General features: G+C 36.8%; 1 protein-coding gene across 2 annotated transcripts in view; it reads left to right on the top strand.

Moving 5' to 3' along the window:
• The window catches only part of LOC128021966 (zinc finger protein GLI2-like), a 77,911-nt gene extending 55,082 nt beyond the window's left edge, over positions 1-22,829 (top strand). Inside the window, exons 6-14 of one of the 2 annotated variants that reach the window (XM_052609076.1) lie at positions 4,315-4,516; positions 4,603-4,789; positions 5,563-5,673; positions 9,939-10,073; positions 12,944-13,093; positions 14,493-14,657; positions 16,415-16,696; positions 18,174-18,498; positions 18,607-22,829. In XM_052609076.1, the coding sequence (XP_052465036.1) occupies positions 4,315-4,516; positions 4,603-4,789; positions 5,563-5,673; positions 9,939-10,073; positions 12,944-13,093; positions 14,493-14,657; positions 16,415-16,696; positions 18,174-18,498; positions 18,607-20,747 (3,698 nt within the window). In that variant the 3' untranslated portion in view covers positions 20,748-22,829. The remainder of the gene's footprint in view (positions 1-4,314; positions 4,517-4,602; positions 4,790-5,562; positions 5,674-9,938; positions 10,074-12,943; positions 13,094-14,492; positions 14,658-16,414; positions 16,697-18,173; positions 18,499-18,606) is intronic. The other variant, XM_052609077.1, reaches the window with a different exon arrangement.
• Positions 22,830-24,058: the final 1,229 nt, after the last annotated feature.

Genomic DNA, 24,058 nt, shown 5'->3' with positions numbered 1-24,058 from the left:
ATGTCTTCTGCTTTCTATAGAACAAACATTCGTCTCATTCAAACAATCAGAGCTGAAAAACAAACACTCTCGGCCTGCTCTCGCTCTTCAGCGTGACGTCCAGGCGTGTGTGCGTGCAGATCTCGGGCTTTGCTGAAGCAACATGAATGAATAGCTCATTTAGTTGAGCTAACTGCGTCTGGCTTTGATCTGCGTCCTGTCCGGAGCCGCTGATGCTTCCCGACAGCTTTTACACAGATGTGTTTGAATGCTGATGGTTGAGTGTGTTGGGAAACAGTGTGAGTCAGTAACTAAGACAGACAGAAACAGAATGAGAAATATGAAAGTCAAGCAAAGCCATTTAGAAGGTTGTAAAGGTAACTTTGGAGTTTAAAACAGCTCATTTTCCATGGTTATATGCCATTTAGTCACGATAATCCCAAACTACCCAAAGGTACACTAACTGTACAAACAATGGAGCAGCCAGAGTTGGTGTAACCATCAAAAAAATATTGCAATTATTAGTAATCATTAGATCCACAGATTACGAAAGTGAAGAACAATAACACAGTTGGCAAAATTCAGCTTGAAGTGCTGTGGATGTTATGGATGCAGTTGTTTTTGTGCTATATTTTGGGTTAAACCTGATTACAGCTACAGTATTGAGGATTCTTTTTTTTTCAGTTATAGCGCCACCCATTGGTGGAAATTGCTCAAATTTGGTGCGCAATCTCAGATTGTCCTGGTGTGCATATGTGCCAAATTTGGTGAAATTTGGACATAATCACTTCCTAAAACTTGAATTTGTTCATAAGAATTTAGCTACATGCAAACGCTTGGTGCGTGGAATTGAAACTCAATTATATGGCTTACAACAAACTCAGATAGGTGCAATATGCATCTGAAAGCAGTTCTATCCTCTGGGAAAGAGAAAAAAGAGAAATTTAAGTTAAGCATGGCCAGTTAGAAGTTTGTACAAGCTACTTCTAAATTTAAAGCACCCATTTTCCATGGTTGTATGCCATTTAGTCATGATTAACTCAAAATACCCAAAGGTGCATTAACTGTATAAATACTAAATCAACCAAAGTTACTGTAAGCATCAAAAACATTGCAGCTAGCAGCAACCATTTGGTCCAAACAGATTTTAAAATGAAGGGCATTACCAAAATTGACAATTATAAAGATCGCAGTTACTATTTTGTATTTTTTTCAGTTATAGCGCCATCTATTGGTGGAAATTCCTCAAATTTGGTGTGCGGTCTCACATTGTCATAGTTTGCATGTGTGCCAAATTTAGTGAAGTTTGGGCAATGTCACCTCCAAAAACTCGCATTTGTTCACATGAATGTAGCTAAATGCGAACGTCAGGTGCATGGCATCGAAACGAAATTCTTTGGTTTACTACATTCTCAAATGTGTGTAGTATGTATCTGAAAGCAGATCTGTCCTCTATGGGGTGGCGAGATCATGTTAATAAATTCATTTCCGCTGAGGTAAAGGTGTAACAGAGACAAATGTCACTGCCATCGCCGAGCGCTCTCGATACGTTCAGCCATTAAGACAAATTCCCATTCAGTCACAGATCAGTAGCTCCAAAAGACTCCAATAAGACATTGACGTTGTGAGTTTTCTGTTTGCTTTTCTTGGTCTTTTGTATTTTTAGCATCCGTTCTCTCTGGATTTGGGTCCTGAGGCGGCTCTTAGCGCTAAAGATGTGTTAGGAGCTCCGACCATTGCCTGAACATGACAGCAAACCATTAGCTCATGCTAAGAGTAATGACCCTCACGGCAACAAAGCTGAGGGATTATTTATTAGCGCTGCGGTCTGTGGGGAACCAGTCCACGCACACACAAAGAAATGATTTGTGTAATCCTGCTTGTGTTGGCACAGCACGTGATGAAATCATTATGGATGTCCGGTTGCCAGAGTCTCTGTGTATGACCTCAAATCACACACACACACACACACACACACACACACACACACGCACACACACTCCCCGAGTGTAATGCTTTGCACCTGTTGAGTTCACTGCAGTTGTCTCAGTAATTCTCCACTGAAATAGCAAACAGATGAATCTGAAACATCCTGTACACAAGCTTTCAAGCTGGCTACCTGAATAATCAGACGTCTGGTTAAACCGTGCCGACATTTGATGAAAACTGTATCTTTCAGAAGTGTTTCGAATCCCAGTTGATGTCACCAGGACAATCGTGATTCGTAGACAAGCAAACACGCACTTATTATTCACACACATTCCTTTTTGTGCCAGAATCAGTTCTTTAAATTACCCTCATTAAACAAAGTCAAGTCTGCAATAGTTTGATTGTTATCTGGGTAATTACAGTAATTTATTGGGAAGGATTAATTGTCCCAAATCAAATCAAAATAAGGTCATGCTGAGTTCGAGATGGAGACGATTAAGACACATCTAACCGGTTTATTTTTTCACCAATCCCATTCAGCCTTCTACACAGCGAGTCACTTTAAACTCAGTTTCAAATTAATTCATCTTGACTTTATTTTTTATGCACAATATCCAACTAAAGAGCCTTTTTTATGTAAAACATTTTATGTATAAAAATTTTTAGTACAAATTTTTTTAGTTGTGAGTTGTTCATGGAAAAATACTATTTTATTTAAAAACATATATAATATTTTTATTCTTTTTAATATTTTTATATTACAAATATTTTATTTAAAATATTTAAATAATCTTTTATTTAAAATATTTTATATTTTAAATGTTGTAAAATATTATTTAAATATTTTTTATAAATATTTATTTAAATATAATATCTTATTGTATTGTCATCTTCTTTTTATCTATTAATTGATCATGCATTAATATATTTTATTGTATAGATATTGTACAGACAAAAGAAAATGCAATGATACATGAGGAAAAAGATTTGTGCTTTTTTTTCACAACGTTTGTTATGACATCTTCACTATCTGTGTACAGTAAATTTTGTTTTCCGTGGCCAGGAATCAGTCTTGAGCTCTTATTGATGAGGTCCGGCTCTTTCCTGCGGAGCCGTGAGTCACAGAGGGTGTGTGAGAACATCGATCATGCAGTCGTGCTCCACACACACACACACACACACACACACACACACACACACACACGGTTCCTAAAATAGCTCAGCGTTGGGTGAAACTGGAAATGACACGCTGAGATTCTCCTGAGTGAGAAAAAGAGAATCCAACAGAAGTATTGATCACCTGATCGGATGCTAAACTGGTGTTCATGTTAGCGTTTGGCAGATTGAATCCATTATCAATGGAGCAGAATTATTGATTGAGTTTATATCCTGGTAAATTTGGGATAAAAATAATAATATTTTTTTTATATTATGTATATATTTTTTATACACATTATCACCAAAGCATGAGTAAGTGTTGGGCACTTTAATTGTTAAATTATTAAATATTATTATATATTATATTATCTTTATAAACATTTTATTTTATATATATATTTTTTTTATAATATTATAAAATTGTGTTTTATATTAAGTAATACTCTATATATTTTTTTTATTGATAGGTTGATATTTTCTGGATTTTTTTATATCCAGTATAATTTGCATTGATGAATTGTACAATTAGGATTTATTAAGGAAGTAAATCTTTTTACACACAATATTCCCAAATATTTTTTTTTATATAATTCTGTACCCTTTCTTATTTGCAAATATTATTTTTAAAATATATTTGATATTTTAAATGTTGTAAAATATTATTTAAATATTTGTAATAAATATTTATATTTAAATATAATATCTAATTGTATTGTCATCTTCTTTTTATCTATTAATTAATCATGCATTAATATATTTTATTGTATAGATATTGTACAGACAAAAGAAAATGCAATGATACATGAGGAAAAAGATTGGTGCTTTTTTTTCACAACGTTTGTTATGACATCTTCACTATCTGTGTACATTATATTTTGTTTTCCGTGGTCTTGTGCTCTTATTGATACCCTTTCTTATTTGCAAATATTATTTTATTTTTAAACTAATATTTTAAATGAATATGTTTCAATGTTTTTATTTTTAAATAATATTAGATTATAATGATTAGATATACAATATTAACCTAGTAGTACAAAACTGTAGGGGCCTTTTAATTTGTATAATAATTGTATTGTACAATTTTAATAATATTATAACTTTTTATTCAAGGTAATGTTTTGATCGTTTTTTTGATTAATTGATATTGACTAGATTTTGATTATAAATCCCTGGCAACTGTCAATGATGAATTGCTTGATAAAGATGTATTAAGCAAGTATAATCGATTTTGAATTGATGTCCCGACAGTGTCACGGTTTCCCAGTCCTCGTGTGACGCCGCGCTTGAGTCGGAAGCGAGCTCTGTCCATCTCTCCGCTCTCAGACGCCAGCATCGACCTGCAGACCATGATCCGCACCTCGCCCAACTCTCTGGTGGCCTACATCAACAACTCTCGCTCCAGCTCGGCCGCCAGCAGCTCTTATGGACACCTGTCCGTCGGAGGCATCAGGTACCGACTGCCTTTGAATGCTAGTGTCCATCATGTGTTTGTTTCGTCACGTGCAGCACGTTTCCATCTCTGCTGTTGTGTTGCAGTCCGTCGTTCCCGTTCCCACACTCCATTAATCCGGTGGCGTATCAGCAGCTGTTGTCCCATCAGAGAGGGCTCAGTGCGTTCGGACACACGCCTCCGATCCTCCAGCCGTCTCCCATGTTCTCCAGCAGACCCCCGCTGAGCCTCTCCTCGCTGCAGACGCCCGCCTCCAGCGACCCCGAGACCAGGGTACCACACACAACTAACCACCGCCACATTCACACAACTATCAGCCGCCTTTTAGTTTCTCAGAATGCCTTATTATTTTATGCATAAAATGTGCTATGCTAAATAAATAAATAATGATAATAATACGATTTGCATGGTTCAAGTGGTAGAGTATTGCGATAGCGGCGCAAGGTTGTGGGTTCGATTCCCAGGGAACACATGTTAGGTAAAAAAAATGTTAGCATGAATAAGTCACTTTGGATAAAAGCTTCTGCTAAATGCATTAATTTTATTTAATAAAAGGTGCTGTGCAAATAATTTTATTAGTAGTAGCAATAAATAAATACATATTGTAATATTTATTATGTATGAAAGGTGCTATACAAATAAATTATAATAATAATGACAATACTTAAAATATTAATAGTAATATAATTTTTTAGCATGCATTAATAATTTGTTTGTGTATAAAAGGTTCAATGCAAATAATAATACTAATAAATCAATATTATATAATGCATATTATTTAATAACATTTATTTTTGTATATTTCAATATTATATATTTATAGTTATAATTTTTCTAATAAAATATTTTACAATAAATAGTTATTATACGTTATTATAATATTATATTTATAGTGCTAATAATAATAATTGATTAGTAGTACAAGCACCTTTTGTAAATAAAAAGTAATTTAGCTATGAAAGGTATTATACAGTTATTATTTATAGTAATTATTATTTTACCATTAATTATTATGCTTTTTTTTCTCTCCTTCCCTCCTTCTTTAGAACACAAATGGCGACTCTGCAGTCAGCAGCACGGTAAACCCACTGAACAACAAGAGGTCAAAGGTCAAGACCGAGTCGGACGGGCCGCGACCTGCGTCGCCTTGCTCTCCGGTAAGAAACTAGTTCAAAACCTAGTGAGCTGACTTCTCCATCATATCATAGAAGTCAATAAACCAAAAAAAAAGGAGACTCAAGATCCACACACAAATATTATTAATGTAAATTAGAATGGATTATCATATATATAATATTAATAAATAAGTTAATGTAATGTAATGTAATTTATGTTTGTGTGCGCACTGATGTAGTATTTAAAAATAATTTATACATATTATACATAAATTATAATAAAATCAGTTTTAATTAGATTTAACAATTTTATTATATATATTAATAATAATATATTATAATACTCACTGCAGATTAAATAGTTTATTGCACTGTAATGTTAATATTAAAGTGTAATGTATTGAATTAGTATATTAATATATTAATATTTATAATTATACAGTGTATATTCAAATTAAATATACTTTATTAGATTAATATGTAAAATTTAAATAATTAAATATATTTTATATTAATGCAAAAATATTGAAACATGGATGTTTGTGTGTGCAGTGTATTTTAAAATAATTTAATATTTTTTATATTAATATAAAAATATGAAGCCATTAATGTTTGTGTATTGTATATTTAAATATTGTTATTAATGTTAATTTACATTTTAATTTGATTTATTAAACTATTATTTGCATTTTTTTTATTGGCAATCAGCATCTACTGACTACATATTATACTTTTTTTCTGAGGTTGTAGCAGTGCATTCTGGGAATGCTTTCTCTGTGAGATACACTTGACGATGAATCTGGCTTGAAATCATCCATGATCCCTTAAAATGCTGTCTTAGTAGGCAGCTCACTAGATAAGCTTAAATAAACAACAGGCGGCGAATGGCCCAAGTGTCCTGTTATTCCAGAAAACAACTCTTTGAAACACTCTGTACTGATCAATGACGGGCCAGGAGGCCCCCGGGAGCCGCCGGCGTCCCCTGACCCCCTTCTTCACACGCACAGCGCAAGAAAAACTCCAGCTGATAAGAGCTTTACACGTGCTGACTCCCTCGCTCACCGCGTTTCTCTCGCGGCCGTGTAAACTGTGCCAGAGCACTTCATTTTAATGAAATATTGGCTGGCCGTTATTGTCACCTGAGAGTTTTTTCCCCCCTCTCTTTCTCCTTCTCTCGCGCGGCTCATCTTTTGACAAATCTGTGGCTGCTCTTGCCGGTGAGGCTGGTTTGTGCTTGATGCATGTGGAATAAGGCGGATGGCGTCGTCTTGGGGCCAACAGAATTGATGAAGATAGCTCACGGGGCAGAGATAAACATGCTGTAGTCAGCATACCGTGTGTGTGTGTTGCACTGTACCCACAGCAGTGCAGCGGTCCGATCACTCTTAACACCACACACGTGTCCCTACAAGCGCACAATTAATGTTTCGTCTTCCTACTACGATTCTGGCTAAGTAAATAATATAATAGTGTTCAGGGAGTGCTGATATAGAGCACAACGACACGTTTCCCACGCCGTTTGTCTGTCCATTGGCAGCTAACATCTAAGGACATTGATTAAAAAAAGGTTGAAAATAGTATCACTTTAAGAGTGACGACAGCTGACATTGATATATTGTTGGGTTAAGTCATGGTATTTTGTAAGCAAAATTCAACATTTTTTGACGTCAAGTCAACGTTAGGTTCACGATTTTCAATGGCAAACAAAATTTTACATCTGTCCACTGTCGGAGCTTGGCGGCAAGCCAATGTTGCCTTTCGACGTCAAAACTATTTTAATTTCCAATCAGAATTCAACGTCTGTCCACTGTTGGACGTTATGTTAAACCAATGCTGCATTTTGACATCAACACGATTTTCATTTCCAACCAAAATTTTACTTGTGTTCAGTGTTGTTGGAAACTTCAAACCAACATATTCCATCCAAAATTAAACGTCTGTCCATTTTTCGACTTATCATGAAACAAACAAACGTCAACCCGATTTTCATTTCCAACCAACAATCAAAATTCAACATCTGCTCAATGTTGGAAGTTGAGTAAGGGTTAGGATGTCAACCTAATTTTCACTTCCAACCAAAATATTACATCTGTCCCATTTTGGAGGTCGACGTCAACATTGGATTTCGACATCAAACTGATTTTAATTTCCAACCAAAATTGAACGTGTTCAATGTTAGAAATTAACGTAAAGCCAGTGTTGGAGTGTTTGGCATCAACCCAAAATTGGAGGTTTTTATTTCCAACCAAAATTGTCTGTCTTGACGTCAAGCCAGTTGTGGGTTTTGACATCAAACTGATTTTTGTTTCCAAGCAAAATTCAACATATGTCCAATGTTGGAGGAAACTTCAATCCAACAAACCAACCTTTCAATCTTAAATTTAACATCTGTCTGCTGTTTGAGGTAACATCCAACCAATACTACATTTTGATGTCAACCCGATTTTCGTTTCCAATTAAAGTGAAAGTGACGTGACAAACATACTCAGAATTCGTGCTCTGCATTTAATCCATCCAAAGTGCACACACACACACCATGAACACACACTTAGAGCAGTGGGCAGCCATTTATGGTGTGGCACACGGGGAGCAGTTGGGGTTTGGTGCCTTGCTCAAGGCACCTAAATCATGATATTGCCGGCCCGAGACTCGAACCCACAACATTAGGGTTAGGAGTCAAACTCTCTAACCACTAGGCCATGACTTCCCTAGAACTGTATTAAAATGTAACTTTAATTTTCATTTCACAACATTATTCAACGTTCAGCTTTTGGTTTTGACACCAATCTGATTTCTACAACCAAAATTCAAAATCTGTTTAATGTTGGAAGTTGGGTTAGGGTTTGGCCAACACTGGGTTTTGATGTCAACCCAAAGTTGGAGGTTTTTATTTCCATCCAAAATTGTCTGTCCTATGTTTAAAACTGACGTCAAGTCAGCTGTGAGTTTTGACATCAAACCGAATTTTTTTCCCCCAAAAAATTCAACATATATCCAATGTTGGAGGAAACTTCAATCCAACAAACCAACCTTTCAATCTTAAATGTAACGTCTGTCTGCTGTTGGAGGTGCCGATCTCCAATTCCAACCAATCTGTAACTTTCATTTTCATCTCACAACAGTGTTCAGCTCTGGGTTTTAACATCAATTCGATTTTTTACAAACAAAATTCTACATCTGTTTAATGGTGGAAGTTGGGTTAGGGTTTAAAGCTAGGGTTTGGCCAACACTAGGTTTTGACGTCAAACCAATACAAAATTTTGACGTCCATCTGATTTTCATTTCCACCCAAAATGTAACTTGTGTTCAATGTTAACATAAAGCCAATGTTGGTGGTTGACATCAAACCAGTGTTTATTTTTAACGTCAATCTTATTTTCTTTTCCAACAAAAATTCAACGTCTCTCCTATTTTGGGAGCTGAGATTGAGTCAAGTCAAGGGTTTTGACATTAAAACGATTTTCGTTGCTAACCAAAATTCAATGTCTTTCCGATATTGTAGGTCGACTTCATGTCAGCTCTGGGTTTTAACATCAGAACGATTTTACAACCAAAATTCAAAATCTATCCAATGTTGGCGGAAACTTCAAACCAACAAACCAACACTTTTCATCCAAAGTTTAACATCTATCCATTGTTGGTGTTGAACTTCTGTATGATGTTATATTAATGTCCAATGCCAGCGATTTAGTCTGTGGGTGGTTTGCCAATATATAATACTAGATGCATTGGCTTCTTATTTGGGACTTGATTTGCATAGATTTGGCTTAAATATTATGTAAACTGTTCAAAAAAATATCACACAGGCATTGACGAATCAAAACATTCTCGTCTGCTGTACTTCCCAAACACTGGGTCGTGAAGTCTGTTTTCACAAACATACGATTCACTAATAATTTTCTACTAAAAATTATTATAAATGTACAAAAACATAGGAAAACTGAAACCACACATACAAAAAATATATATAATTATCACATACTCTGTTTTATTGTAAATTAGTTAAGATTAAATTTTATTCATAGACACTGAATGTTGAATATATTTAAAGAGTAAGAAAAGAAAGGCTGATAGGATAGTCTTTATACGTAGATGGTTAGCGAGTGTTTTATGCAAATTAACTAACTTATTTAGAATACTCCAAATTCATTAACAATAGGTGGAAATTTGTCATTGGAAGAGCTCTTGTGTAATAGTCCAGTTACAAATAATTTACGCAATTAATACCACGTGAGACCCATTTCCTCTTGCTAACAAAGCGGTCCGCTAAAAAGCGTTTACGCTGTAACTCTGCGGTTCCCCCTCAGGACCATCCGGGCGGCGCAGTGGACCTGAAGGAAGACTTGGACGACTGCAAACAGGAGGCTGAGGTGGTGTACGAGACCAACTGCCACTGGGAGGGCTGCAGCAAAGAGTACGACACGCAGGAACAGCTGGTGCATGTAAGTGTGTGTGTGTGTGTGTGTGTGTGTGTGTGTGTGGGGGGGGTTATGGGATATTGTGACACACAGCAGACACAGGTGAACGTTTCAGAGCTGTGCTCAGTTGGAACAGAGTCAAGTCAGCACTGAATACCTTCAGAATCAAGATTTATGGTTCTAAACACATCAACATTTTTTCCAACTTATTCTGTCTAAGGACCGCCCACTTAGACAAGAAGAGCCCGCCTCTCCTGCATTTATAATGAGGATCCGACCAATCAGATTAGAGCTTGGCATTATGAGAAAATTCTCATTGTTTTTGTGAACCATGTGGTCCTGTCTTTTTACCTAAATTTACCGAGGCAGTTTTGGCCGTGGCAGCTGAGTGGCACAAGGTGTCACTGAACTCTGACCTCTTGACCTGTGACCCAAAGGGCACAGCGTAAATCTGTCTCAACAGATGATCTGAATTGTCCATGTGGAACTGAGCAGCTTTAGAAGAAAATAAATCTGGGAAAATATGGGAAATAAAGAGTTAAATTACTGTATGTTCATTAAAAAGAATCAGTTCAACAGTCAGTCAACACTAAAACAATTTACTATGTTATATATATATATAGTATTAATATTATATTAATATTATATTACCATAATTATAATAAATACTTGAGGTTAATTTCAGCCTGATTTTCATTAAGAAATTATTGTATGTGTGTGTTTTATATTACACATAATTTATAAAATTAATATATAATATTAACTATTTTATATATATATATATATATATATATATATATATATATATATATATATATATATATATATATATATATATAATTATATATATAATTATTATATAATATTTAGATTTTTTTTAAATACTGATAAAAATCCAAATTTTATATATAATAATCCAAAAACAGTTTTGTTTTTCAAATACTAAAAGTTAACGCTGGATTTTCATTTCCAACCAAAATTTCTATGTTAGTAAATGATGTAAAGCCAGAATTGGGATTTTTAAGTATTATATATAGTTTCTATAATATATAATATTACTTATAATAACAAATCTGAAGTTTATATATAATAATGTATTTTTGATATATTTTTTTTTTCTGTATGTTCAATATTCAGAATCATTCAGGAACTGGAAACAATCCACACACACACACACACACACACACACTCCACAAAGAGCATCATCATGGCCACATCTTTCCATCATGTCATATAACACTGAACTGCTCAGGATCACTGATAACACACACACACACACATTTGTAACAGCCGTTATCAGTGTGTATCAGTTGTGTAAACAGACGATGACGAGTGTGTGATCTAGTGACTGAACAGACAGAAAGAGTGAATGTTTCAGTGGAACGGACGCCTCTTTCTCTCCGTCTCTCTTTCTGCTTCACTGATCGGCTGGAATGCAACAGAAGCACCACAGGAACAAGTGCATGCTGGGATAGATCAAGCCTGTCTCAGGAAAGCACATCAGACCCTCACAGAGAGCAGTCAGTCGTGAACACACTCCAGACAAACTCCTCTGGACAAATTAAAACTTCATTAGCAAGCAAATAAATAATTGTTATGTTTGTTAAACATATAATTTAATACAATTTATAGCATAATAGTTGAATAGTATAGCATAATATTTAAAAAATAAATATATATATATATATATATATATATATATATATAAATATATATATATAAACCATATTATAATATTATTACAGAATATATAGTTATATATATTGTATATAAAATAATAATATAATTCATAATATATAAAAAGTTATTATATATATGTATAAAATAATATATATATTACATAATATTATATATAATATTAATAGATATTTATAAAATATCCTGCAGCATTTGAAACACATAGATGTAAACATTTAATATAAATCAACAACATTAGTGTGTTTATATATGTAGTGTGTACACACAAATAATATTAATTATTATATTAAATGTAATTATTATTATTTATATATATATATATATATATATATATATATATATATATATATATATATATATATACACACACACACACACACACACACACACACACACACACACAGAGAGAAAATTTAATTAAAATATTATTTAAGTTGTTATTGTGATAATTTTAATATTATAATTAATATTATATATGAAAATATAATTTATACAGTAAATAATATTATAAATTTATATATTTTTAGAACTATTTATTTTAAGTGACTCTGAACACAATACAGATTTAATTAAAAAAAAATAACGATTATTAAAGTTACAAAATAATAATAATAAAATGATTATTGTACAAAAAGTAAAAATTATTTTTAAAAAATGAGATTTTTATGTAAATAAATATAAAGATATTTATCATATATATACCGTGCAGCCTTTGAGATGCACAGATACAGAGACTTGATCTGATAAATCACATCCAGACTTTCTCAAGCGAACAGATTCTTTCTGAAGCCGCTTTGTGCACAATCCCAGAAATCCCTTAAAATCTGTTTGTGTTTGTTGGAAATTGCAAACTTGCGTCTCTCCTAGATCTGAGGTTTCTCATCCGTCACCAGAGACACTTTATAAAACACGATCACACACCATCACATTTTCTTAATCCCGTCTTTCAGAAACCAGACGCTCGTGATGGATAGCATTGTTTCTTCAACTGGCCAATGGGCAAATGGACTCCTAAGAAGCTCAAATTGCTTTATTTTCTCAAGTCTTGCATCCAAATGACGCCAATTGTGCAGTTTTTTAGCACGACTCGTGAAAACGGCTCGGCCAATTAGACTTTAAACACAATCCTGACATTACAAAGGGAGAAAAGACGTCTGAGAGAGTGAAAGTGAGCTGTTGTGTTTGTGTGTTCGCAGCACATCAATAACGAACACATCCACGGGGAGAAGAAGGAGTTCGTGTGCCGCTGGGACGAGTGTTCACGCGAGCAGAAGCCCTTTAAAGCGCAGTACATGCTGGTGGTTCATATGCGCAGACACACTGGAGAGAAACCACACAAGTGCACTGTGAGTCCGTCACACACACACACACACACACACACACACACACACCTGCAGCGAACTAGCCGTCTGCATCAGGGACCTAACCATTAAAGAAAACATTCAAAATTACATTTCCAAAAAGTAAATTCTTACCTTTAAAAATGTTTTTCAAAAATGTAAAATGCATTTGTCCCTCAACTACAGATACATCAGAATATTTTTGTACTTTAAAAATGTATGCAAAATAATAATTAAAAAAATATATATAATGCAAATGACCCAAATTTACAGCTTAGACAACTTGCAAATTTAGATGTAAAAAATGTATTTTAAAAATAAGTATTTTTGAAGCGGAAAAAGGCCCACAACTACGGATAAGAAAACTAGCATTTTTATACTTAAAAAAAAAAACTAATTTAAAAAGAAAAAAAAAAATGCTAACAAATAATAATAATAATAATGATAATAATAACAATAATAATAAAGTTCCCAAACTAAAGATAATACAACTATTTGTTGTTAAAAATGTATGCAAAATATTATTCATTATTCATAATATAATTCAGCTTATATTTATTCTATATATATATATATATATATATATATATATATATATACAGCTAAGAAAATTAGCATTTTTATTCTTTAAAAAATGTAAACAAGTCATAAAGATAATTATGATGATGATGTCCACAAACTGAAGAGGAGGAAACTTCTTTTTTCATTTTAATTTTTTAATGTGTGCAAAAATAAAATAAAATAAAAAGAAAGTCCCAAATATACAGCTAAAAATAAATAAATATTAATTACAATGCAATATCTTCAAACTACAGCAAAAAAAAAAAAAAAATTAATGAAAACTTGCATTTTTATCTATTTTAAATACAAAATAAAAATGCAGATGTTCACAAACTATACTTTAGAAATTAATAATAATAATTCTAATAATTTAAAAATGTCCAAAAACTACAGCTAAGGAAAATTTTGTTTTATACTTTAAAAAGCGTAAAAAAAAAAAAAAAGTCCTCAAACTATGGCTACATGAACCCACACTAAACACTTATCCTCACATATACATTAAACGTGTTAAAGTGTCCTATATCAAGCATAATTCAGAGTGAATTCCAAACAATACATCATGAAGCTAGCAACTCTAAAGTCATGGGTTTGTTTTCCAGAGAATGCAATGCATGAACTTGAATGCAATGCAAGAAAAATACCTTGAATGCAATGCAAGTCACTTTGGATAAAAGCATCTGTCAAATGCATTCATGTAAATGTGATGATCAGCATTGAATAAGCAACTGTGTTTGTGCACAAAAATGAATAACACTGGAGATTAATTGAACTGTCACAGCTGTAGTCTATTCACACACACCCCTGGAGTGAGCCTTATGTGTGTGTGTGTGTGTGCGTGTTTCAGTTCGAGGGCTGCTCTAAGGCGTATTCTCGCCTGGAGAATCTGAAAACACACCTGCGCTCACACACCGGAGAGAAACCCTATGTGTGTGAGCACGAGGGCTGCAACAAGGCCTTCTCCAACGCCTCGGACCGAGCCAAACACCAGAACCGCACACACTCCAACGAGGTAAACACACACACCTCCATCCGTTAATAGCTCTGTTAACACGAACATCCACACAATTCATCTACTTACATTACTGTCATACAAACATGACTCAAATATGAACACATTCGGGTCATATTTCAAACCAAATAATAAATAGTAAAATAATAATGTCAATAAAGAAAATAATATTTTAATTTTGCATTGATATTTTTTGTATATAATTTACCAAATCATATTATACTGTAATTATTTTTTTAAGTAAGCATACCTCTTTAATTGAAAATTAGTAAAACAGCAGTAAACAAATGCTTCCATGATGTGTAAATATTTAGTTTAGTAATGTAATAAGTCGTATAAATATAGAAAATATTATTTTAATACTTGTGCATTGTTTTTTTATTCTTCAGATTTTTTCAATTTACTGTATAACAGCTAATCAATATACTGTAGTACATTTTTTTATTTAATTAAGCATAAATTGTTAAATAAAAAAATAAATAAAGCAATAATACAACAAATGCTACCATGATGAGTAAATATTAAATTTTGTGAAGTAAAAAGTAATTTAAATATAGAAAATAATTTACATTTTGTTTTTTACTTCAGATTTTTAATAGTTTACTGTGGAACAACCAATCAGAATTCTGTAATACGTTGTTCTTATTTAAATAATTAATTGAAATAAATAAAACAGCAGTACAACAAATGCTATCATGATGTATAAATATTTAATAAAGCAAATTAATAAATCATATTTAAATAGTTTTGTATTACAGGAATGAGAATGGGATTTATTTTAGTATGTTATTTATTTATTTATGTATGTATTTATTTTATTGTGCTAATTATAATTAGGTAGGTAAATCATTAAAATAATATTTAAATGCAAACCATTTTAATAGTCCTAGAGGATTTTTTATATACATACATATCTATATATCTATATCTATATATAAAACTTATTTTTTAATAGTGAAAGTAAACGCTCTTTTACGTGCAATGAAAGTGGATGGTGACCATGAGCGTAACCTCAAAAAAACTTCAAAAAAAGAGCTATCAATCAATGAGGGTGAACAGCTTACGACAAAATATTAATTTCTGGTGAGCGAAGACGTAGGTCGACTCCATTAGATCGGTTAACGTCATCCAGGAGGGAGTTTCGGGCGTATGTCGCGCCACTAGTCGTTCTTCAGAGGACGGATCAGATAATCTACTTCACTGTGGCATTAAGGATCTGCTAACTGCCTAATGCTATGTAAATGTGCCATTTTCAGCGTATGCTAACAAATTTAGGCTTAAATTAGATTTGTTTACACATTCCCTCATCGTGTGTAGTGATTGCTCCTGGACGCCCAACGCTGTCCCATTAACCGGCAACGTGTGCATGTGAATAATGAGCTGCGAAGCTAATGAGTACGGCAACCCACAAAACATTAGTGAGAATCAAGTACGTCCCCAACGGAGAAACAGACCACCTGCAGACCGCGCATAGAAAATGAAACCTGGCGCCATTTCTGTTGTTGGTTGATCCATCACGAGCTTAAGGAGGGAGAAAGATCATTTCGTCTCAACTTTATTAGTAAACAGCCATGCATCACGAACGCTTAGCATTCACACAATCAGTATGTCAGCGCACGCGCCGTAATTTATTCCTCTAATTGTGTATTCATCTACCGATCCATTTGAAGATAATCTGACTTAACAGGAAGAGATAAAACTCTAATTCAAAGTCGTACATTTGACTGTGTGAAACCGAGTGATATTTATCTCCGCAGAAACCCTACGTGTGTAAGATCCCGGGCTGCACGAAGCGCTACACCGATCCCAGCTCGCTCCGGAAACACGTCAAAACCGTCCACGGCCCCGAAGCTCACGTCACCAAGAAACAACGCGGCGACCTGCCATCCCGACCTCATCCGCCCAAGGAAAATGGAGAGAACGAAGCGGGAGCCAAACTTTTAGGCCGGACGGCGGAGGAGAAACTCGAAGCCAACAGCACGACTAGAGGAGTCGAGGACTATCTGCAGGTCAAGTCCATAAAAACGGAGAACTCTATGGTAAGATCTAGTGTGAACAAGGCCTAAAACCAACTCTACTGACGATTGTGTTTGATCTTTATGGACGCATAACAAAATGTATGTAATTTGAATAACAAGAGTTGTTTTTTTGCATGCGTGTAATCTGTACTCTTAAATATATTATTCATTGCTGATTAAATATGCATTAAAATATTTTAGTCTATTAGAGGTTATGCTAATCCAGACATACTAACAAAGCATGCCGCAGATATCTATCTTTAACCGCTCTCTCTACATGTGCTTCCTGTTATCTCTTTCCTGTTTCTCTACCATACACTTTCCGTAAGGACAGACGTTATTGAGGTGAGCACGGATCCTGTTCTAATGTCTTAATAATCAGTCGGTTTCCAACGTTGTTTTTATTGGGCAGTTGACAAATGACAGGATTTTGACCAACATCAAAATAGATTTGTGTAAACTTTCAATAAATATAAAAGTAATTGCACACAAATTGCAAATGTATCTTCCCTTTTTTCAAACTATCAAGTTTAAAAACTGTGTAGACAAGAGACAAAAAGATGCTAATTGGTTTTTCGAGGGTAATTCATGACCAGTCCATTTTTTAAAATAGTCCCCAATTTTCCAGTATATTTGAATTGGATTATATGGATATGTCAGCTGCCCATTTACAGAATGCATGGTAAATGTTTCGTACATGATTCTCTATCTTTTCTTTTTTTTTCATTGGGTTATATCATAAAAACCTCACTCACAGAGCTGTTGTAATCAAATTTAGGAATGATAGTACACCTCCTCCATTCTAAGACATTTGGCTGTTGAATTCATCACTGTGTCAAAAAAAATTGGACCCCTTCATTGTGTAATTGCCTGAGATCTGTTGGTGCACTGAGGGCTTCTAATTTCCCATGGGCTTCCACCCCAACAATCCAGCCCTATCCTCCCACCATCCAAAGATCTAACGCTCCCGCCCGCCACTCAAGGATAAAAGCCATTAGTGGATTAATATTATATCAGTGGGACTGTTTTTGTGTCCTGAACAAATAGTGTCAGTGATCAAGCTGTGATCAAGAACGGCTCCCCTGTTCACGTGGGGACAGAATACATTTTCTTCATTCAAGAGATCCGCTGTCAAATGACGTGAATACAAAGACGTGCCTACCTTATTTATGTCGAGAGCTTTCCCCTTTGTGTATTTAATGCCAGGCCGCATGCATAATGCACAAAGAGGTTGCCATAGGAAATAACGATTTGTCATGCACTTAACCTAGCTTTGAAAAATCTTGAGGGGGATAAAAAAGACGTGGGATGTGTCTTGAAGAAGGGTGTTTTCCCAAACCTCGACTCAGTATGCTCATTATTTGCAATTTACACTTGGGAAAGTAATTGTATGGGTCGTGGGTGCATTGCATGTTGCTGTGTCTGCGTTCTGTTCCTTTCGGGTCATTCTCTCCGTTGAGCTTCTTGGGTAATCACACTTTCCATCTGTCCCCCTCAGATGTATCAGTCCAGCCCTGGTGGTCAGTCATCATGTAGCAGCGAGCCGTCACCACTTGGCAGTGCCTCCCACCATGACGGTGGAGTAGAGCTGACGGGACTCAGCGGGGGCAGCATGGGAGATCTGAGCGCTCTGGATGACGTGCCCCTTGTGGATTCAACCGTCTCCACAGGAATGTTAGGCCTTCATCTTAGGAAGAACGCTAGCCCTGCTTACAGACTCATGCACCTGAAGCAGGAAAAGCTGAAGCTGGTGAGGGACTCGTGCTCCTGGGTAAACCCAACTCCTCCTGCCCCCTGCACCAAGCTGCCACCCATCAATACCGGTGAGTAAACAAACGGAAATGAAACCGTGGCTTGATGACATGTCCACCGCTGATGCATTTCCCAAATCCAGTTCTTATTTCTCTAAATTCAGCTGCTCTCTGTTGCAGGTTCTTTATTGGAAGGTTCTAGCGGTCTGATTGATCCAGGGCTTTCCATCTCCAGCCCACACCTGGGTGACCTTTGTCCCGGGGAGACGACAGTTCTGAGTCAGTTGGTGGAGCGTCGTGATAGCCTCGCCAGCACCACGAGCTCGGCTTACCTCCTCAGCCGTCGTTCATCGGGAATCTCGCCATGCTATTCCAGTCGTCGGTCCAGCCAAACCTCGCAACCTGGTGGCCGTCTTAACAACATCAGCTCTACTGGCTCCTACGACCCCATTTCCACCGATTTGTCTAGAAGGTCCAGCGAGGCCAGCCAATGTGGAGGACTCCCCAGTCTACTCAGTCTGACTCCTGCCCAACACTACAGACTCAAAGCCAAGTATGCTGCTGCAACAGGAGGCGCTCCACCCACCCCTCTTCCTAATATGGACTGCATGAGTCTAAGGACTCGGATGGCCCTGTTAGGGGATTCCCATGAAACGGCCACTCTCCCTATGCATCCCCCTTCAGTTCCCAGAAGGTGTAGTGACACCAGCTATGCTAACCGTAGCATCTTGCCCCATGAGGTGACAGGAAACATCACTCGAAGAGCGAGCGACCCAGTTAGAAGAGTAGGCGCAGAGCAGCATTCCCTCCAGCAACGTTACAACGGCTCGTCCTATCAGTCGTTACACCCTCTTGCATCCAGTCGACACTTTTCGCAAATCAACACCCTGTCTGAGGGTAATGTAAACCACCACATGTATCCACCCCGACCTCCAAGCATTTCTGAAAATGTGGCGCTAGAAACCGTGGCGAGTGAAATAGACAATGGTCTTGATGATGCAGTGATGTTGCCTGATGATGTCACTCAGTACCTTACATCTCAAAATAAAGATTCTGTCCAACATGCTGCGACAGCGTACCGCCACCACCCTGGACAGAGCATCCACAGCTTTGGCTCCCCGCAGGAGTCCCATTACCAGAGACGCCTAGCCTTGGTGGAGGGCAACTTGAATGCCGTAACACGTCAAACTGCAGCTCCGAGTTCCCAGCAGACGTTTCCAGGTTCCCCCAGTGACACTAAGAGCCAGATGCCGGTGCAGTGGAATGAGGTCAGTTCAGGGACAGTCGATTCATCTCACAGCCAAACCAAGCAGGGATCAGGGCGGGGAAACCTCACCGCACTCCAACAAAAACAAAACCTCAGCCCTTTTCTGAGCGTCAGCTCCAACCAACAAGTTGGGCTGATGAGTCACAACCTCGCTAACGCTGCCCAGCAGAATCACGTGCAACGGAATAACGAGTTTAATTCCCAGAGGATCAACCAGAAGCAACCACTACGCCCAGCTAACACAGAGCAGGTGAACTTTCTGTATGGTTACCATCAGGGCTCTGCTTTGAATGACATCAGTGTAGGTTTGTTGAGCCCATCTGGTAAAACGCTGACGGCACAGCCTGGCAGCATCCAGAATAACAGGGTACGAGCTAGTCAAAGCAATGCCACTTTTCCAAATAATCAGGGAAATTATTCCCAGATGAGCATCAACCAACAAGGCTATGGCATTCCGGCCCAGAATCCAATGCTGAACGGAAACCACGGACTGCTACAGCCAAGGCCGCCCACAGAACCTAAACCCTACAGTGGGCAGCTCTCAGCGCCAACAACAACTGCAGCGCAGCAACTTTGTTACCCACAATCCAACTTTAGCCCTACGTATGACACCTCCGAGGCCAGTTCCAAAAAATCAGCTGACGTGGGTGTTAACAGCACAAATACCAACGGCATGTTCTACACTGGGCAGATTCACATGTTCCATTCCAGCAGTCTGGGAATGGCGGATGCAGAGTGCGCAGCTATGGTCGCAATAGGCTCCCCTGAAACAAATCAGGTCTCCAGCACAGTGGATTCAAACGGAGAAGAGCATCCACAGATCGACTTTGATGCTATGCTGGATGATGGCGACCACTCCAGCCTCATTTCCGGAACTTTAAGCCCCACCCTCCTCCGCAGCCTATCCCAGAATTCCTCTCGTCTCACTACGCCCAGGAACTCAGTGACGTTGCCTCCGGTACCTGCAGGAATCGGCAACATGGCCATCGGAGACATGGGCTCCATGCTGACTGCCCTCGCAGAGGAGAACAAGTTCCTCAATATGATGTCATAGGAAAAACAGCAAGCACACGATTTAAAGAGAAGGTTTTTAAAGTGTATGACTTTGAACAAGGACATAATATTGCGTAAACATTTTACATGCTTTTTAAAAGTGTATTGTTATGTATAGTATTAGTTTTTGTCCTTTTGTTTTGTTCAAGAAGCCATACTTTGCCTTAGACCAGTGTATGTACAGCACATATGAACAGACAGAGAATTTGATAAGCGACAGTCCTGTATTTTTATACGACTTCTGAATTGACGACATGAACACAGGAACAAGTGCCTCGCTGTGCACGAGCACATGCAGGAATTTCATTACTCTAGCAGAACGGGACTGTGTCTTATCGAGAGGTTTTGTATATTCTGTAAATTAAATGTAATATTATGCTTCCTATCCTTGTTTTTACTAGACAGGAGAGAGGTCCCAAGTGAACGTGCAGATAAAATATTATGAAACATTATGAAAGTGTGGTTCAGATTCAGAAATCACAAATTTTTGTTTTGATTTACTGACGACCTGAATGGACTCACAGGAACATAACAGCGCTTTAAAGAGATTGCATTCCTCAAGTCTGAACCGAACTCAACACAAACTGATTATATTGAACTGTTGAACTCAATATACAGAAACTGTCCTGTTGTACACAGATTCATTTAACAAGGCTGGATCATGTAGATATCTTTTGTACATTTTTTATGAAATACAATATTGTTGTTTTTCTACTACAGTGTTGTTTGCTTCTTCATTCTAGATGCAAGGCATTTGTGAAGAGTTTAATGCCTTAAGTTTAGATGCATTGCATTCAGTGTACTTTCCCTGGGAATCATTGCCTTTGTTAACACCATGCATGAGCTACAGGAAATGAGTTTTTGGACCTTCCTAGTTCTTGTGATGACAGTGTTTGAGTATTGATGGATGTAGAACGTAAATGCTGGTAATGCATTGCTCTTACATGTTGGCCAAGTTGGGCAAAAACAAGTTGGGCAACAGTCATGTGACTTTAGAAATAGTTTTTTTAGTTTTTGTTTGAGAGTGGGCTGCTTTAAGAACACTGAATGTACGTCGTATGCATACTGAGTAGGTTCTGGAGTAAACCACCATGTTTTCTCAAATGAACAGTGGCAGACTGACCTCAGAGGAGCGACTGCATAAACCACATAAAACACACACTTGAAGAAGGAAACGGTCCTGGGACGAGGTCTTCGGAGGAAAAGCCTCAGGAACAAATGGTTTTATTCTGACAGTGAATTCAGCCGAGGCCTCGTTTGATCTCCTGTTTCTGATAGCTGAAATTTCGTATTCTCTCTGAGAAATGAAAGAGCCGGGAAAATAGCCTTAGGAGGAATAGCCAGAGGATGAGAAAGAAAAAGAAAAAATGGGGGGAAAAAGCGTTGAAGTCTGAGAGCGGACAAAAGGGAAATTGCCAGAGCGCATACAGAGGGTTGAAAGGCATTGTAAAGACGCGACCCTAGTGACCTTCTGAGAGATCTGCATTTGCCTTAAATGATATAAGACAGTTAAAGTGTGCATGCTATCTAGAGCAATTTGTTTAGAAAAATGAGACTAATTTTAATCAAAAATTTAATTTTGAATGTTTTTTTATTTTTTTACAAAATTTTCTGACATGCTATTGATTGCTTTGGACTTCAAAACACTTTTGCAGTAAAGGTCTATGGGGCAAGAATAATAGATTTTTAAGCAATTAAAAGCATTTTTCTGTATAGATGAACTTTTGGTTATGTGTTTCTGACGTTATTCCCAAAGAAGGATTGTCTTTAAGTGTTGTGTTACGTCACATCATTTTTGTATCCTTACATTTAAAAACCCTTTATGAGTTATTTCACCAAAGAATGGAAATGTGTCCATCTTCTAATTAGTCTCGAAGCATTCTAGGTGTATGTTATTTCCTCTTTCAGAATAATCCAATCATAGTTATATTAAAAATTGTACTTGCTCTTCCATGCCTTTCAATGGGGGCAAACAGGTGAAAAAAGGAATGGTAAACGAGTGCTTCCTGGACTCCAAAATTGGTTAAAATAGTTTTTGTAAAATAAATATGCATAATTCAAACATAATAAAAACTTTTTTCTCACTTGTGCTGACTGTTTGGACCTGGAAGATGTGCCATTGTAAAGATCCCTAACAAGTCTTGTTAAATTCAAAATGCATCTAACCTGGTTAATGTTTATGATTAGGTGACGTGAATGTAAACATTGTCCGTCTCTCTTGATAGTATCCCATACCAGTGTCATCTCAAACTTTATATGGGACAGGAAACAAGCATCCATTAGGTTTCCCTCAGAGTCCAACGAGGCAGACAGATATAATAGGAGAAGCAGAGCGAGGGCTTGTGGGATTTGGTAATGGTGTGTGTTGAGAGCGGGGCTCAGGAGATCGCTGAGCTAACGATGCTGTAATGTAGTGCTGCTGTCCACATGAGTAGCAGCGTGACAGATTGGGTGAGAAGCGAGAGCAGACCGGAGAACTACACACACACACCGGCCGATCAATCAATTAAAGATGCGGGCAGCCATGGCAGGAAGAGATGCTAATTAACACACTGCAAGGCGAGACTCTCACACACACACACACACACATATATACGCAAGGGCCGCTGCTAGTCAATGCTAGAGCAGATTGTCCTGTGCATGCACACATCAATACTGTGTCATTTGTGTCATGCTGAACAACAATTAAGTAATGTATCTGCATTTCTGTAAGATTAAGTTTAGGGTTCGGGTAGACGTTTATAATACATGTAGCAAATTTAAAGGGATAGTTCACCCCAAAATGATTTTTTTCAGAATTAACTCACCCTGTAGCCATCCTAGGGTGTATATGACTCTCTTCTTTCAGATGAACCCAATCAGAGTTATATTTAAAAATGTCCTGGCTCTTCCAAGCTTTATGATAGCAGTGAATGGGTGTTATTTTTCAGTAGTGCGATAAAGTGCATCCATCCATCATAAAAAGTGCCCCTCATGACTCCGAGGGGTAAATAAAGGCCTCCCGAATCGAATTGATGTGTTTTTGTGAGAAAATGTTAAATATTTTGTGTAAGATATTTCAAACTTTAAGGTCTGGTATGGGTTTCAAACTTTAAGACTATGCTAGTCTCGCAAGAACCAGCGTTTGTTTACAGGAGCAAAGGAAGCAAAGTTTCCTAACTTTAGCAAAGGAAAACCAGTCTCTTCTCTTGGCTTCTATCGAAACCCTCTGACATTCTTCTTTACAAATACTTCTAATTTGTGACCGGTCTTTTGTTTTGCTCTCTCCCCTTACAACAGGCCGTATTTTTCTTCCAACAACGTATTTATTCA

The sequence above is a fragment of the Carassius gibelio genome, chromosome A11 (assembly GCF_023724105.1).
Source record: "Carassius gibelio isolate Cgi1373 ecotype wild population from Czech Republic chromosome A11, carGib1.2-hapl.c, whole genome shotgun sequence".
In the NCBI taxonomy this organism is placed as follows: Eukaryota; Metazoa; Chordata; class Actinopteri; order Cypriniformes; family Cyprinidae; genus Carassius; species Carassius gibelio.
This window is presented reverse-complemented; position numbering and strand designations above follow the sequence as displayed.